This window comes from Crocuta crocuta, unplaced genomic scaffold (genome assembly GCF_008692635.1).
Source record: "Crocuta crocuta isolate KB4526 unplaced genomic scaffold, BGI_CrCroc_1.0 scaffold424, whole genome shotgun sequence".
Taxonomy (NCBI): domain Eukaryota; kingdom Metazoa; phylum Chordata; class Mammalia; order Carnivora; family Hyaenidae; genus Crocuta; species Crocuta crocuta.
In genome coordinates, this window is record NW_027530977.1 from 316,488 (window position 1) to 334,581 (window position 18,094).

General features: G+C 34.9%; 1 protein-coding gene across 2 annotated transcripts in view; it reads left to right on the forward strand.

Annotated features, from left to right (window-relative positions):
• The window catches only part of SEMA3E (semaphorin 3E), a 241,258-nt gene that overhangs the window by 180,927 nt on the left and 42,237 nt on the right, over positions 1-18,094 (forward strand). For both annotated transcript variants that reach the window (XM_077770161.1, XM_077770162.1), the window contains 2 exons: positions 7,765-7,858; positions 17,850-17,969. In XM_077770161.1, coding sequence (XP_077626287.1) covers positions 7,765-7,858; positions 17,850-17,969 — 214 coding nt within the window. The remainder of the gene's footprint in view (positions 1-7,764; positions 7,859-17,849; positions 17,970-18,094) is intronic.

Sequence of the window (18,094 nt, forward strand, 5' to 3'; positions counted from 1 at the left end):
AAAGGCCTTTCCCACACTGAAGGTTACATACCAAATTTTTATGTCTTTTTCTGTTCATTCGTATAATCCTATTTCTTATGTTTAAATTGTTGATCAATCTGGAATTTGGCTACAGGGCTGTAGGACATGAGGTAGTAATCAAACTTTATTTTTTTCCATATGGCACTCCAGTTGTCCAAACACCATTTATTGAATAATCCATCATTTATCCTCAGTGCTTTGAAACACTATCCATATTAACGTGCATTCTTACACTCATGGCTTCTCGTAAGATAGGATGAAGTTTTAAAGTTACCTGCAAAACAACAGAAAACAAAAACCAAATAATACTAAATGACTCAACCTTATGCACCATCGGGTTTGATATAAAATCTGGTTCTAAACCCTTGGAGTAGTAGGGGTCGGTTTTCTCCTCATATATAGTTATGTCACATTCAGAGAGATTATTTTATATTAAATTCCTCCCTCTGATTCTCACAACAGCCATAGGAGACAGCAGTATGGAATTGTTATTTCTTCTTTTTCACAAGTGTTGAAATTGAGGTTGAACGAGGTTATGGGACTTGAGCCATAGATCAAATCAGAGGCTTTCAATCTCCATGTTGGATGAGCTGTCTTGGGAAAAAACGTTTTCTAAGTCTTACTTGACTTCTTATCCCTATTCCTATCTTCATTCCTTCCTTCTACTTCTTGCTAGTAATTTAAGATAACATCAGAGACGTTATTTCTGCCATGAAATGGTGTATTTGCCTAATATGATTCTTCTATTAAAATACAGTTACTAGTTATTGAAGTGTAGTTACCTGATCAATGAAAAAAATAACTAATATGTTAGTGGTAGTCACCTGTTCATTTTAGCTTTACTATTTGTTAAATTTACAATTTGATAGGATGCTTCGCTTAATTTTATGGGGTTTAAAAGGAGTAGCATGCATCCTGTTTCCTAAATTCATTCAGGATTGACTGAATGCTTGGGATGTGGTAGGCTTCTTAAATGGTGCTTGAATTACCTATTTATACATAATCACAATGCATTGGAAATAATGTTACAAGAGATTTGTAGCACAGTCTCTGGGAGAAGTTTTGCTTGGGGAAGTCTTGGAGAATATCAGTGAGAAGTCCTTTGTCAACAGTATTTCCTCATTACGCAAGGTTTTTGTGTTGTAGAGAAAAGGAAGAATTGAATTCCCTTCCCCCCCAAGGGAACGTGTAATGAAAGAGCTGTGGATATTATCATGCATACAACTTTAAAGAAAGTCAATCAGCTTGTGCTGCTGGAGTTTTGATTGGAGGGTGGGTTTCTGGAGGGAGAAAGCCTCCAATCAAACCGTGAAGATCCAGAACTGCCCTTCTAGAGATGGGATTTTATAACAATGAGGAAGCCCCTAAAAGAGAGACACAATTATATGTGAGAAGGTGATGAAGAAGAGGCAGGCAGCAAGGTTGATGCTGTTTTTTAATGAAAGCAGGCTTCAGAACAACATAATAATCAAAGTTGGAAAAGTGTTTGTGTCTAGTACTTTTCGTGCACCAGACATACATTTCTGGCAGACAGTGCTTTTGGTGTGGAATTTCAGAGACTGTCGGAATCAGATGAGGGTGAGGAGAATGGAAGGAACCATGAAGAAATAATTAAAGGAAACACAAAAGAGGGAGAAAGATTATTTTTCCTACAAGTACAGGTTTGAACAAATGTTTATTTACAAATTGAGCACAAGCAGTGAGTTAGAATTTTACCTCGGATGTATTATATGCTTTTTATAAATGTTTGGTGGTGTCTGCAAGCTATTCCAATCATGTTAAAGGGAATAAAACATTTAAATATGTAATTTCATAAATAACGAAAATACAATATTTTCTTCTTAAAAAAACCCTTCATATACATATTCAAACCTTGATTGTGCATTAATTACCTCTTAAAAGGCACTCAGAGTGCCCAGCAGCACATCTACAATGCCCTGTCCATCTACAGTGGTAGGTAAGATGGAGAATATTGTAAAATGAGTATGGAACTAGAAGTTAGAAGATACTGTTTTAGACTGGCAAAGCATCTCCCTTCCTCTCATGTCTCATCTATAAAAGGAAAGTAATATTTGTGAACAATGTTATTGACTCTTTGACTTCATAGGCTTATTTTGAGGTTGAAACAAAATAATATATGCAAGGGTGGCCCGTAAACTTTGAAGTACTATACAAATATGACATTATGTTTTGGAGATAAAAAATGTAAAAAAGAAAAAAAAAAGAATTAAAATGCAAAGCTATCAGCAAGTGTCAAAACATTTACTTAAAATTTCACTCCCTTTTCGTATCTTTTTCTGCTGGTTTATTGGGTCTTTAGGAAATGTTTCAAATATACTTTAATCCATGTTTTATATTGATAGGCAGAAGAAAGGAAAAAATGTATAGTCATATTCAGTCATACTAAAAATTAATTTGACGCAGATTATTAGATAACTATTGTGTAAAGAATTAAAGAACATGATATGGTTATTTATTATAGACATTTACGTTTCATAACTGCATCTTTATTTTTCATTGTTGATGGGTCCATGTATATGTGCCTTGTGTATTTTACTACTTTTTCTCTAACATTAGAAATGGTTAATGAAATAGGAAATTATTTGATTTGTTTTATAGTATCTGTAATGTTCTCATTTTTTTCTGACATCTTTCAGAATATACTGTTGACACTAAGGGCACAAACAGTTCATCAAGCTGACTTATTAATGAGAAACTCTTATTTAATTGGCATGACATTTAAACGTGATATGTGTAGTAACTCACATATTGAAAAGAGCTTACAGCAGGCTGGCTAGGTCCTGAGCACTCCCCTCAAGGCCTTTAGGGGAAAACTCTCCTGGAAAGACTTACCTTTTATTCTTTAAACATTTTTCTGAAGAGCACGTGCATCTGCTCACGCATTTGCAAACCATAGGCCGTGCTTTCTTTCAAGCACAAGAGAATCCATTGAAAAACTTCTTCATACCACACTGAAACAAAACGCGTAGCTCACACTGCTAATTCCGGTGATGTCTTGTAAATGTAAGCCACATTACTCACGCAGAAATTCCAGCTGTTAAAACACGGATAATGGAAAGCCAGGGGAAGCACTGACCAACATTCTCAATAAGGTTAAACACCAACGTTACATATTACTTGAACCATAAGCGCAATTGCTTTGGGGTCACTGACAGTGTCATCATGCCTCAATTTTTCTGGTTGGTTTGGTTGCTGAATTCCACTTCATGGAAGAAAATGATATTACTCACTTTTTAGTATTTTATTGGATTGTGCACTAAATTGAACACTGCATTTAAGATCACAGTGAACTCTCAAAATGATGTGAACAACTACTTAATTTTGAAGTCAGCTTGATCTGTGCAGAACAAAGCAATAGAAGTTTGGAATTTGCCTGTGGGCTGTGTTATCATGTCAGCATTATCCAGGCTAGGATACATTTTTTTTCTCTTTACCTCTTCTCAAAAATGTCCACATCTCTGTTGTATGAAATTGTAAAAATAATATATTGAATCCTGAGGCACTAAGATGAATCGAACCAGTGTACCTTTCTGTCCTATGTAGCCTAACAAGGTATAAAGAAAGTCTCCACTCTAAAAGCATGAAACAAAAGATCAGATAAATTATTAAAAACTACTGTCAAGTTAGTTGTTTGATACGAATTAAGAATTGAGTCTTTGGTCTCAGCTCAGTGTTATGGTTTCATGACTACACACCACACTATCAAAGAAACACCTTATACTCATTAAAAAGAAAAAAAAATCAGTCCTGTGTGACAAGCCTTAACTAAAAATGAGTATACCTTTATGTCACACCTTCATGTTACTTCAAATTACGTATTGTCACTAATAAGGTCATGGTGGGAGGGCGCCTGGGTGGCTCAGTAGGTTAAGGGTCTGACTTCAGCTCAGGTCATGATCTCCTGTTTCATGAGTTCGAGCCCTGCATCGGGCTTCTGCTGTCAGCATAGAGCCCACTTTTGATCCTCTGTCTCCCCCATCCCCCGCCTCTGCTCTGTGCATGCTCATTCTCTCTCTCTCTCTCAAAAACAAATATACATTATAAAACATAATAATAAGGTCATTGGGATTAAAATAAATACCATTATTATTCTTCAGTATTTGATTTTATTTTTAATAAATGCCATGGAATATCCAATTATGTTATATTTATTCTAACCTGTAATCCATTAATACTTGAAAGAATTCATCATAAATCATATAAGTATATACTTGTATATATATGTATATTATTTTCGTTAAATAGCTGGGGAAATTAAGAACATGGCTATTCTTCAGTATTTTGAGCAATGTAATAGTTTTATTAAAGCCAGTGGCAATCAGAATATAGTTAAAAACAATAGGACCATGACGTTTCTATACGAGTAGCTCTCAGAAACCGTATACAGTATAGAACAGCATAATAATTTGTACATATTGTCTAGTTTTGAATCAACATACTTGTATGCCACAGTTCTGTGAGTTCTTTTAGATATAAAAGAAAATAAGCATGGGCAAAAAAAGACGTTCGTTTCTAGAAAGGTAGTAGTTTTTCAAACATCATAAGCAGTTGTGCCTTTATTATGTGCCAGATTGGAGATTAACATCACATGGGCAGTTTCCTCAAGAAAACCCTGCAAACCAGTAGGAAGGAGAGTTAGACACATAGGCGATTATAATACAGAAAAGTAAATGATATAAAAGAGGGATTCATATGATGCTTGCGAGGATGCAAAACGGAAAAGGAAGAGATTCTCGGGTGGGCAGGGAGGTCAGATCAAGATTCCTGGGTGTAATAAATTCTTTGCTGAATTTTTAACATCATATGGGCATTATTGCCCTGAACACATTGAGGAGCCTGGAAAGAGATACTCAGAAACCTGCCAGTAATTCAGATTGGCTGGTACACACACTGCGAGAGCAGTCACAGAAACTTTGAGTGTTCAGAACAACTCTTCATTAGTTTGTTAGGAATATTAGTCTTCAAAATGCATCTTTCAGTCATTTTCAGATTTAAGAAGTATCCCACTGTGCAATCCAATTTGTCATTGTCTTTTATTTTTACATTATTTGACTCCTGGAGTATTGTTAACCAGGTGCTATGTGTAGCTGAAATGACTACATCCTCTGAAGATTTGGACCTTCCTTCTCTTTGTGTGTAAAGATAAGGTGCTTATTTAAAGTAAAGGTATTACAGGAGTTTATCTTTTTTTTTCTTTTTATTCATTAGTGGGCTAAACAATTAGAAACCGAAGAACACATGCATTTTTAACTTAAAACGCTATGTCTATCCTTTAAACTATTCAAAAATACGCATTTTAATAGTGATGTAAAAAGCAGGCAAAAGTTTTAATTTCACTTTTTTATTTTACAATGACTATATGTTGAGTTATAGTATTAGCCATTAATCATAAAATCAGATAGATATTTGAAATCTTCTGCATAACAGAGGAAGAGATCTGTCAAGGTACATCCGAGTTTGGACATGAGGCATACATCTCTGAGAATATTTGAGTATCTGGCACTCATTTATTCTCAGGTTTAAATCTGAGGTTTTGTAGAAGAGTATGTTCTTTTACAGATGCAGATAGTTTTACATATGTCACAGAATTGTGCTTCATATGTAACTAAAAATTCCACATGATCCTGGGTTCCCGTTGCAAAATGGGTTTGCAAAGTGTTAGGGTCACAGGCATCTTTTCGAATGTAGGTTGCTGTCAATTCAGTCTACCTCTCTTGAAAACTGAAGACGCTGATATGCCAGGTGATTAGTACCTCAGACATGTGCTGACATTCACCAATAGTAGCCTCGGGAGCCTTCGTTATGATTTAGGAGACCTGTGATTTCTCTAAGAAAGTGTGACTCCATCCCCTTCATATAATTACCCTTCTTCAAAGTTTGAGATTCTCTCTATCTTAGATTTCTTTATTTGCATTTTCTATGTTTCGTCTGCTTGACAGTTTAAACCTCATATGTTGTGCTGACTTGAATAAACAAGCAATGTTTGTTTTTCTCTTCAATTTAGTGTTGAAGGTATCCCTTAGGTAAATTACCTTTCTCTGTCATTTGTGATTTAAAAAAAGTTCAGTATCATAATTTTAAAGTTATAGAATGTTCTTGATTTAAGAAAGCACTTGAGTATACATATCTCTTTACCGGCCTTCTGTGACCAAAACTTGGGACTTTTGACTGCATTAGAAAAAATGTAAAATGTAAGTCCTACTTACTTTTTTCAAATATCCACAAAGTGGCAGTGTGACTAAAGGGTCAGACATGTGTTACATTCACACACTTGATCACTTTCTCCTTCATATAATGCTGTGGGTCTGATTTGCGAACAGATAAACACCCTTAAGCACAGCTGTTGGGGGTGGGGACCAATAATTCTGTCTCATTTTAACAAACTTTTTTTTTTTCTTCCGTCACTGCAAATTTTTCATCTCTGAAGACCAAAACCAAAAATGTCTCAAATTACTTATTGGCGTTCTTGCTCTCTGCTAATTTGTGTAACATGTATGAGTAGGGGAAAAATTGACTTAAAAAAAGTTTTATGGCTTTTGGGCACCTCTGGGTCAGGAGCATATATTTGTTCTATAGGCTATCATTCAATTCCAGGGATAAGACTGAAGGATTATAGGGGTCAGGTGAACTCTGCATTTACTGGAAAGGTTTCGGAATAGCAGGATCAGAATGGTAGTTATAGAAAATCAGAGAGAGAAGAAAAAATGTGTCAAATAAAATGCAAGATAGGGACAGAACAGGTAACATAAAGTAAGGAGCTTGGCTAAGTCAAAATCAAGCTTGAGAAAAGTACCGGCAACTCTCAAAGGTTACTCGGGACGTTAGGATTGCTTTTAGGTTCGTAGTTCACAGATGGTCAGGGCTATTCATAAATACCAGTGAGCAGTATCGGCAGTATTTTATTGCAAAGTAGTGGGATTTTTTTCCTATAAAAATTTCTATATTGACTCCTATTGTCACTTTTCCAAAGTGATTTCTTGTACCCAAACCATTTATAGCATGGTTTATAATTTTATAATTAATAATAATTATAAAACTGTACTAATAAGGATCTTGAAACCTGAGAATATTCAGGGAACATTTCTGTGGTTACAGGTTTGCAATAGGAACCAATGTACTAGTCCTTTACAGAAATATTTATTTTCAAATTCTCATTTATGTGACATGAGTCTGACATATTGCTCATAATGTGACTATTTATGCATCTATGTTCCAGTAATTATTTTTGCAGCCATCATTCTCTAAATTATTAGAGATAAGTGTCTATACAAAGAATATGTGATGAGGAATGAAAATGATTGGAAATAAATAATCCAAATTGATAAAAAAATTTATATTTTCTTTTATGGATGCTTCAAAAAAAATCAGTCATGGCCTTTCTGGCATAAAAGACCGTTTCTGTATTTAACACTGAACCTCCCTTTTAGTAACCTTTCTTCAGCGAGTTTTCATTTCTTTGGAGTGATAAAAACTGTGAATAACTTCTTTCATTTCATCACCTGTCTTCTTACTGGGAAGGAGCGAGAGAATCCACGTGGGCCTGAAAACCCATCTATTCATTGACAAAACCCAGTTTGGTCCTAAATAACTTGATGTTACTCACTTGTGCCCTATTTACAATAGCAATTCTGTAAAAGGTCAACATGTTTATGTTTTCTCTGAGCAATTAGATTCTTATTAAAGTTGGCAAATACATAATGGCTTCTCTGGCTTTCTTCCTAGGACCCCCTGTTTCATCTGGAACTGCACAGGTCGGAGAGAGGAAGGGGCAGATGTCCTTTTGATCCCAATTCATCCTTCATCTCTACCTTAATCGGTACTTATTGGCGCCACAATCAGTTGATCATCATATTGATTTTAAAACCTCAGTTCGATTCTTTTGGTGTTTCTTTATATGTGTTGCCTTATCATATTTATTTTTTTGGTGCTGAGAGCAATGATACATAACTTTGCAGTCATGCTAAACTGAGCCAATTGAACTCTAAAATAAGTACAGCTACTATGAAGTAAATGTGTCTCATTCTGAAAACACAAATTGGTACTTAATATCTGGTATAAAACACCTTGTAGTGTACCATTTATTTTTCAAAAAATGCAGTTGTAGGAATACTTTCTAAAAACATTGCCAGCTAGAGAAACTGAACTATTTTGACATATGTTAGTTAGTTATATTTTACTCTCTGACTTTAGGGGAACTTCTTATATTCTCTTCTTGGTGCCTTTCTCTGTATCAGTAGAAGTCCTCAGAAAGGCATCTCAATTAAGAATTAAAGTTATTTATCTAAAGTCCTGTTAATCTAGAATATAAATTACAGAGGTTGACCAGTTTAAACTTCTACCAAATGTCCACATTGAAATAATAGAAAAAGCTACCATGTCTGATCCAGATTTCCATTTGATTCCATTTAATTAAATGAGGTACCTGAATACCTCACTTAAGACACAGTGAAATTCTTTTTCTTTTACATTCTTGGGGTTTAAAAATGGCATACTTGACAGGGTGCCTGGTGGCTCATTTAGGCATCTGACTTCAGCTCAGGTCAGGGTCTCACGGTTCGTGAGTTCAGGCCCCACATCAGTCCCAAAGCCTAGATCCTGCTGCGGATTCTGTGTCTCCCTCTCTCTCCACCCCTCCCTCCCTCTCTCTCTCTCTCTCTCTCTCTCTCAGAAATTAGTAAACATTAAAAAATTTTAAATAGCATCCTTGTCAAAGTACACCAGTACTGTGAAGGTACAATGAAGGAGATCCCAAATTTAAAATTGAAGAGAGCTATCCCTAACACCTAACTGGGTGCCACTAGAAATCTTTATTTTTCCCCACAGTGTTGTGAGGTTCTGATATGGGTATGACACAGATGTACAGATGTATGAATTTCTGTGATTACACTTGCAATGCTTAGAGTTGTATGCTAACATTAGGTCACCCTGTTTGCAAAAAATTGGAAAGTGTAAAATAACATGTAAGGACATTCTATTCAAACTAAAGGGTTAACACTTAACACTCCCCTCTGAGGAATAATCAGAATACCACACGCTTGATTTTGTGTGGATACAGATATTCCTGTGTAGCCGAAGAACTTTATAGTCCCTGAACTTACTCCAGACAGTTGATTCTAATGGGCCTTGTGTCCCAACCCCACTCTGCTTCCCCAGCCCAGTCATGGTACTTGAGTCCAAGTAAGCAACGCTTCATTTATATATACAGTTGACCCTTGAACAACACAGGTTTGAACTTAACAGGTCCAGGTGTATACAGATTTTTTAAAAATAAATCCAGTGCAGTACTGAGATGAGATTTCACACAGTAATGAAGGTCTCCAGGAGCCTCAATAAAGAAAGACATGTAATATTCTTAAAGAATAAAAATTGTAAAGAAAACTAGTGTTTGAAGGTAGCTGGTGTTCCTCTGTTCACCCATTGTGTTTGTGTGTGTGTGTGTGTGTGTGTGTGTGAACAGAATATGAGGAAAGGAGAATTTAAGTATGAAAATAAGTTTGCCTAAGTAAGTTTAAACTTTTAGTATTGGGAGTGATACTTGTGACAAAAGTATCACTGTCGATGTTAGAAATGACAGCGTATGAATTAAAATACATGCATTTGTTAAACTTAGTTTTTGTTTCTAATGCTTTTAGTGCTTTGGGGGGTAAGTTCATAGACTGAAAATCAGGATATGTTTGGAAGAGATTTTCTTATCATTCCTTTTCCATACATCTTGCACAGAAAGGGCCTCCATAAATATTCACTGACTAGAGTCAATATCCTTCAACAAACAAACAAAAAACAGATCTTGGAATATGATTCATAAGAATGTTATAAGTGATATTGAACATTGAAAATCCAGACTGAACACTACGTCTATAGTGAAATCCCAGGAAGGTTAGAACACCACTTATTTTTAACATTTCATTTAAAAGGTTGAAACAATTTCTTCAGTCGCCCCGCCACTCACCACTAAGGCTCCCTGGAGCTTATTTTTGCATAAAACTGGCAACTTAAAACTGAATTTTTTAAGAGGGGAAATATTACTGGAGGGACATTTCCAAATGAGTTTCATTGAACTTCCAAATCAAATTACACTGTGCTGAAATGTGAAGTGCTTGCCATCTGGGTGGCTGTTTCGCTTATTCAGAAGAGAAATCAAATCCTAAGAGCCCTCCAAACCAAACACAAAAGTTATGGGAATAATCTCTCCAAAGAGAAGAAATAAAAATATAATTCTTCACATTTATCCACTAGCTTTCATCCCCAAGTACCTTTGAAGGATCATTCACTCACTGTAGAAATGTAGCAGCCACTGAGATAGAAACCCGATAACCTACGTGAGCCAGCAACTCTAAAGGAGAGGAAGTAGAAATAATTCACCCAGTTGAAAAAACAGCAGGAATTTGGGCTGGAAAAACGGAGCTACCTGAGTTGGAATTTGGCAAGCTCCATGTAGCTTACTCTGACAGGGAAAGAATGTGTTAATGTGGTATTTTATGACCACACATGTTCTCTGTTGATGAGTTAGGACAAGACTCCAGCAAAATGATGACCATCTTTAGAGCATGCTCCTTTGTTTCTTTGTTAATTATAGGCCACACTAATGGTTTAGTGCCTGCTCACTTTAAGATGTACTTTCGTAATAAGAAATTCAAATTTGTAACAATACTCATAAAATTAACATGGCCCCCCAAAGGGAAAAAAATAAATGTGCTGGCAAATTGAAGAACGTCTCATAATTTCTTAACTTTAGATACAGTTTTCATCTTTCATGCTTTCATCTGAAGCAAGGCTCAAGCCCATGAACCATGAGATCATGACCTGAGCTGAAGTAGGCCGCTTAACCATCTGAGCCACCCAGGTGCCCCAGTAATATTATATTTGAAATGGTCTAAGTAACCATGTGAAGAATATAAGAAATCACACCTTGGTTTTAAAAACCCTTTGTCAAAACAATGAATTATTTAGTAAAAAAATTGCTGCATTATTTGCCTATACCCTTCATCCAAAGATACTTAGTACTTACCTTGCTACCAAATTACTGGGCTTGGTGACTGGCTAAATAAAAATTCAAGATGCTTGGGGCACCTCGATTGCTTGGTTGGTTAAGCATCTGACTCTTGATTTTAGCTCAGGTCATGATTTCATGGTTCGTGGGTTCAAGCCCCACATCAGGCTCTGTGCTGACAGTGGGGAGCCCGCTTGGGATTCTCTCTCTCTCTCCCTCTCTCTCTGCCCCTCCCCTGCTCTCTTTCTCTCTCTCTCAAAATAAATAAATAAACAAAAATATTCAAGAAATATTTTCTTTATGTCATATATCATTTGGGCCAGGAAGGAAAATATTGGCTGACTCTTTTTCATCAGTTATAGTGGTTGAAATATCACAATATTCTTAATAAGTTGATAACATCTTCAGCAACTGCAGGATTTTCCTTATACTTTGCCCTCTCAATTCTCTTGCCATTTTTTTAACATTTCATTCTGACTCACATTTGTATTACTAGTCCCAGGTGTAATTTAATATTGACCATACTTGATGTGACTAAAGTATGCTAACATGCATGTTACTAGCGTTTGGAGGGTACCACTCTAATTTGTTATGTACTTTTTCTTTGCTTTCAAAGTGTTAACTTTCTTGTTAGGATATTTTTAGGATATTTCTTAAAGACTTACTAAATTTTATTTCAACAAATAACCATGAATAAGATATTTTACTCACTGAAATTTTCTTCCTATGCTTTCTTGGGTGCTGTTACCTTTTTCAGCAAATAAAATTTAAAAAGTTTACAGCCGCTGAAATTTCCTTCCGGCCCTTTTATTCATAATAAAGAGACCTTTGTGAATATATCTTCTCATTATATATTCTGTGAATTGAAGGTCAGTACTGATTGAATGAAAGGGGGCTGGACTATATGCAGCAAAATTTAAGTGATGATTTCAAGCTCTTAATAGCCTGAAAAGTCTTTTAAATAAATGTTCCTTTTAAATTCCTTCTATTCAGGACAGAGTTATGAATGAACATTTCTGGCACGAAGTAGGACTTCATAAGTATTAGAAAAATAGGTGAAACAATCTAAATGAAGGTAAAATGTATGTCTTTAAAATTGCATCCTCTATAAACATAGCAAGTGAAGTGCATTGGCTAATTTCTTGAATGCATCCCATTTGTATGGAAACTGAGACTTAAAATTATTCCTTTCCCGTGTTCTCTCCCTAAAGAATATCTATAATTTCTTATCCAAGTCTGTCGCTCTCCCACATTTGGCAAAACACCAATTATCCACTTGTTTACTGTTGCTTCTGGCTGTAACTATGAGTCTCTAAGGGGCTCTTTGGATATTTTGCTTATGGATCCCTCAGAACAAACAAACAAAAGTTTAAGGATAGAAGGAAAAAACAGTCCAAACAACAGCTGTATACCTGATAGGAGGATACATTCTGCCTGATTCCTTTTAGCATACCGAGCAGAGTGTGAGTGGGACCTGGGATGTGGATGTTGGAATGTACGGGTCATTCTAATCCATGCCCTCCTCCCAAGAGCATTTGGTTTCTCTGTGCAGTGATGCGTGTTATAGTCCTTCTGCAAAATGATGCATCTGATATCAGAATGATTTTCTAACAGAATAACACAATTCAGTTATAAAATGAGGCAGTTAAATCAGTCTTTAGCCATGTGCTTTCCATGAGGCAAATATAAAATATATTTCACATTAGTTAGATGTGTAGACATTTACAACATAAATAGAAATGCTTGAGTAAGAAGGTAAAAAGGTGTGGAAAACTGTGTTTTTTCCTTAGGAAATAACTAAAATTTGTATCTCAAACATAGTGGATAAAATCTTGAATCAATTAGTGAGTATACAACCCATGAGCAAAGCTGTTGATAAGTTTCATAAAATATTAAGGCAATGCAATGTGGTTAACTGAAACTTCAATTAGAGTTTGTATTGTAAAAATAAAAAGCAATTCTGTAGGAAACTATTTTATTATGATGCATTTTAACTTAGAATTATTTACACTGTATTTGTTTTTGTATCAGCCAAGAGTCAAAGATGGTCTTATTTTCTTTCATAAAAGCAATTTAGTGTAGACACAGTTTTGGGGGCTGAAAGTATAAGGGACAGATCTGGAAGAAACAGACTCTTGTGTTCATGAATTAAAATGATTAAATAGGACTTTTCGGGAACAAAAATTCAGGTAACTCTGTTCTTCGTATAAATGTCTAATCATTTTTTCCTAAAACATTTGTGAAAAATCGAGATCTTGTCCTCAGTGTTCTTACTGTATTTCATAGCTTTTGAATTTAAACACCTAAAATATTTTTTTTTTACAAATAGTTTATTGTCAAGTTGGTTTCCATATAACACCCAGTGCTNATCCCTTGGGTAAATTCCTAGCAGTGCTATTGCTGGGTCATAAGGGAGTTGTATTGTTAATTCTTTGAGGAACCTCCACACTATTTTCCAGAGAGGCTGCACCAGTTTACATTCCCACCAACAGTGTAGGAGGGTGCCCGTTTCTCCACATCCTCGCCAGCATCTAGAGTTCTCTGATTTGCTCATTTTAGCCACTCTGACTGGCGTGAGGTGGTATCTCAGTGTCGTTTTGATTTGTATTTCCCTGATGAGGAGGGATGCTGAGCATTGCTTCATGTAAACACCTAAAATATTTTTTAAATATTTTCACTTATTAATTCATTATGCTCTGCACGGATTCAACAATCTTACTGAGCATTTTCTGTATTCCAGACACTAAGAAAGAGAATATATAAGACACATCAGGAAGCCTACATTGTAGTGAGGCGTAACGTCAAACATATAAGCAGTCAGTTAAAATATATTAGGGTGAGCAATTTGGTCAAAATAGGCATGGGGCTCTGGTGGTAGTAGGAACCACTCTAACAAACATTTAGTCAAGGAAAGCTTCATGGAGGACGTGAGCAGTTGGCGGCTACATGGGAGGTAAAGCGGGAAAGGGGAGGCAGAGGACCAGGCAAAACATTTCCAGGCAGAGAGAACATAACAAGTTGGTAAGCTCAAGAAATTACATGTCAGTCTCTGATTTTACAAGTAGCCAAGACCATGAGATGTTGGACAGTTTTGCCACAAACAGCAGAGTTGGAGCTGGAGACTTAGTCTGACAGATTTCCAGTGCAGACAGAACTAATCTTGTATCTGTACACAGAGACTACATTGAGCATGACAATAATAAGTTTCATTCACCTGTCAGAATACCTGCAGATGTTCTATTGTTTAATTATAACCACACATGACCATCTAAAATTAACATAACATCAGTTTCCAATACAAGTCAGTGCTATAACAAATGAAAAGTAATATATGGCATAAAAATCAAGTTAGTTATTTATATTCAGTATTTATCAAAAGAGATCAGATACTAGTTAAACTTCTGGCTAAGTTAATGTGTTTATTAAATATCATGTCTCTATAACATGTTTCGTTTTAATCCATGAAAATATGATTTATCCAGATTTTTTTGGACTTTGTAAAATACCAAACTATTGATTCACATATTTATCCTAATTATATCAAATGGTTAGAATTTTAAAGTAAAGTTGTCAATTAAAATATTGTGATATGTAATTTATGTATTTGTTGTAAACAGACTCAGTTATTATAATGATGCTGAATATTTTGGCTCATTTAATTCCTATTAGGTAATATGTGTGCCCAAAGCCTTACTTTATGATCTTTCATTAAAGTTTCTTTCCGTCAGAAAGTATTGTTTTATGAAGCATAATTATTATCTTTTGCTATGAATTTATTTTGTTCTTTACACTAATAATAAGCTATGAAAAGAGAATCTTTCCCTTCTGAGGAAAACCTTACATTTCCAACAGAATACACATTTGGTTCAGTTTTACACAGCATAGAGTTTTTAGCACCTGTCTGGTTTCTTTGAAGTTCAAGTCATACAGTTCATATTGTGTTATTTGAATTGTTCACAAACTATTTTCTTTTATCTGAATACAAAAAGGGAAATTGGGTAAAATTGGTAATCTATCATTTTTCTTTTGTGCAGATTACCTGTCTTGGAGGTAGTATTATTTGCTGTCCTAAGGTTGCCATCTAGTGGCTCCAAGGGGTACTTGTTTGTTAAGTTTGTAAAATTGATTAAAACAAGTAGAACTTTGACACAGTGTTTCATACTGGGTGAGTGGAATGAAATTGATGTTAACTAATAAAAATATCATTTTCCTAAGATAGTAGTGTTTTCAAATATCACAGTTCTAAAAATATTTTAAGAAACTAATCAAATATTAAAAGCTTAAGGAATAGAAAACTGTCATGATTTTTAAGAATTCTATTTTTGTACCCCTTATGCTTTAAGCATTCAGCCAAGTCCATATTAGAAAAATGAGTTTTGCTTAGAATAATTATATAAAATGGACTTGCTGTTTTATATTGGAAATATAATGAAGTTTAATAATTAACAACAAAAATATTTCAGAAAAAGCCTCACTCTGGTGGTTCACTAGTCATTTAATACTTTTATGGATCAACTCATTCATTTATGCCATCATGTTCCCCAAGGGCTTTTAATGAATTTAACATGACTCTCTTTTTATCCCTGTTCAAGTAGTGCAGCATGCATCCCACATGCGGTTTCTATTCCTAACACCGATACATTTTATCTCAAAATATGCCTTCTTTACATACGGATGTAACTTTCTGGTGAATAGGCCACTAACTGACTTTGAAGTAAACTGTGGCACTTTTCTCCCTTTCTCTTACCAAGGAACATGCTTAAATAAGAGTTCTGATATCACTTTTCTCTGTCAGATCATATTTTAAGTCCAGATATAAAGCATCTTTGATTTTTCAGTTTCTGTTATTTTCTCTGTCACGTCTCTCACTTAGTATACATTTGAGTATATGGGATGAACTCAGTAAATACAGGTCTTTTTTTAACTTATCTTGAAAATTTTCAAATACAAAGAAGAATTGAAAGAGGAGTAAAATTTTACCTTTATACCATTTACCTTGATTCACCCATTATTAATACTCTACCACATTTGCCTCTGTCTCTCCTTTTTCTTTTATATATATGTATAGTTGAAAAGTGAATTCCTTTGTGGGAAACCTAGATTTTATTTATGTATCTCCTATATATATTTTAGAGTATCCATAGTGGATTTTTTGAGCCAAAAACAACAACAAAAAACTCACCAACTATTTCCTTGCCTTTGTATAAATGAAAATTAATTTATTATCATAACCAAAAACTTATTTTTCTTAAGCCTTCAAATTCGAATCACATCTCATTATTCTACTTTTAAAATCTGCTATAATAAAAGCAATTATTTTAACTTTTTAAAAATTAAGTCAGTTATTTCAAGTTGAAAATAAACTTCTTTATAAAGTGTCCTACTTACAACTCATTTGATTACTCTTTCACATTTTCAACCATTAAAACATATTTAGTCTATTCCAGGTTTTTCAAAGTTTTAACAGCCTTTCTGTAGAAAAAGCCCTTTATAAACATTGAAATAATTTTATCGAAATCTAATTAATAAAATTTATCAACAGGAAATCAAGTTCTCTTAAATTCTGTTTACATATTTGGTCAAAATTTTATACCTCTAACTTTAATAATTCTGATTCAAAACTAAATATTCAATTACATTTATTAAATTAAAAATCAATTAATTTGAATTCTCTTACACTTAAAGCACTTTAAATACCATGTGTACACATATCTGTACACATCCCATATTTAACAGAAAAACATTAAGACATTGAATTTGGTAGAGTCATCAGTGCTATATTTTTAAACCTGACCAGAGTTATATGATATTCAATATGAGAATTTTACCACCCTAAACTGTGGTTACTGCTTCCCTCTGTTACCATCGTTTGCTTCTTTTAGAGATTTTTGCCAGGGACAGGACATCCAAGCTGCGTGTGCTCGGGACAGTCCTTCTGGCACCACTCAGGGACATGCTCATTAACTTTTGCTGTCCCTTTGACAAAAGAGAACTCCAAGCCCCAATGCTTGATAGGTGCTAGTCTTCCTCAGTTCCCTTTATGTTATCTTTCTATTTATTTATTTATTTTTTCCTCTTCTCTTACACTATTTAAATGTCTTTCTGGCTGTCTCCAAGGACACATTGTCATTTCTTGAAACCCTGCATGCATTTGTGGTTCCTTGGTCTGATTTAAGCCTGGGACCTCCACCACATGGTATAGCCAACTTTATTCATTCTGACTGATTAAATCATAAGGTCTTTCTATCATTCCTTTCTAAACCACTGACTTACAAGCTAAATGATAACTAAGTGGATTATATGTGATTTTGTCAGACTTTGTGGTTCCTACACTAAAATCATGTTAATGGAAGCAATTTCTTGTTCCCAGAATGGTTTGGGTGAACTGACTTGCTTATAATACCAATTAAATAATGATAATAATAATAATACTCTGATATGAAGGCTAAAAGCAGTTTATAAAATAAGATGAATCAGATTTCTTATCAAATACTTATTTGGGTCTTGGTATATGTCAGCTACTTTTTGAAGTGCTTTACTCTTTATGATACTTTTGAGTGCCTTTCCTATTTGGAAATGAGGAAACTGAGGCACAGATCGGTTAAGCAACTAGCCCTAGTTCACACAGCTAGGAAGTGGCAGAGTCAGAATTCAGAGCCCAGCAATCCGACTGTACCATCTGTGCTCTAATAATGTATTAATTTCATAAGGTCGGGTATGCAGTAAACCTGGATATGTGTCATGTAATTGTGGCTTATACATGGTGGTCAGATCCAGAAACAATACTGAGATCTTTTTAACTGGTGTTTCCCTGTAGGTAGTGAATTGTTTGCTGGCCTCTATAGTGACTACTGGGGGAGAGACGCTGCGATCTTCCGGAGCATGGGGCGCCTGGCTCATATTCGCACCGAGCATGATGACGAGCGCCTGTTGAAAGGTGGGGTTGGGAGAAAAAAGTATGTAAATCAGAATCGAAACCAAGTCTAGAACTCAGGGGAAACTTGACACTTTTTGATAATAGTAACAATACAAATGCCATTTTTTTAAAAATAAATTTCAGGA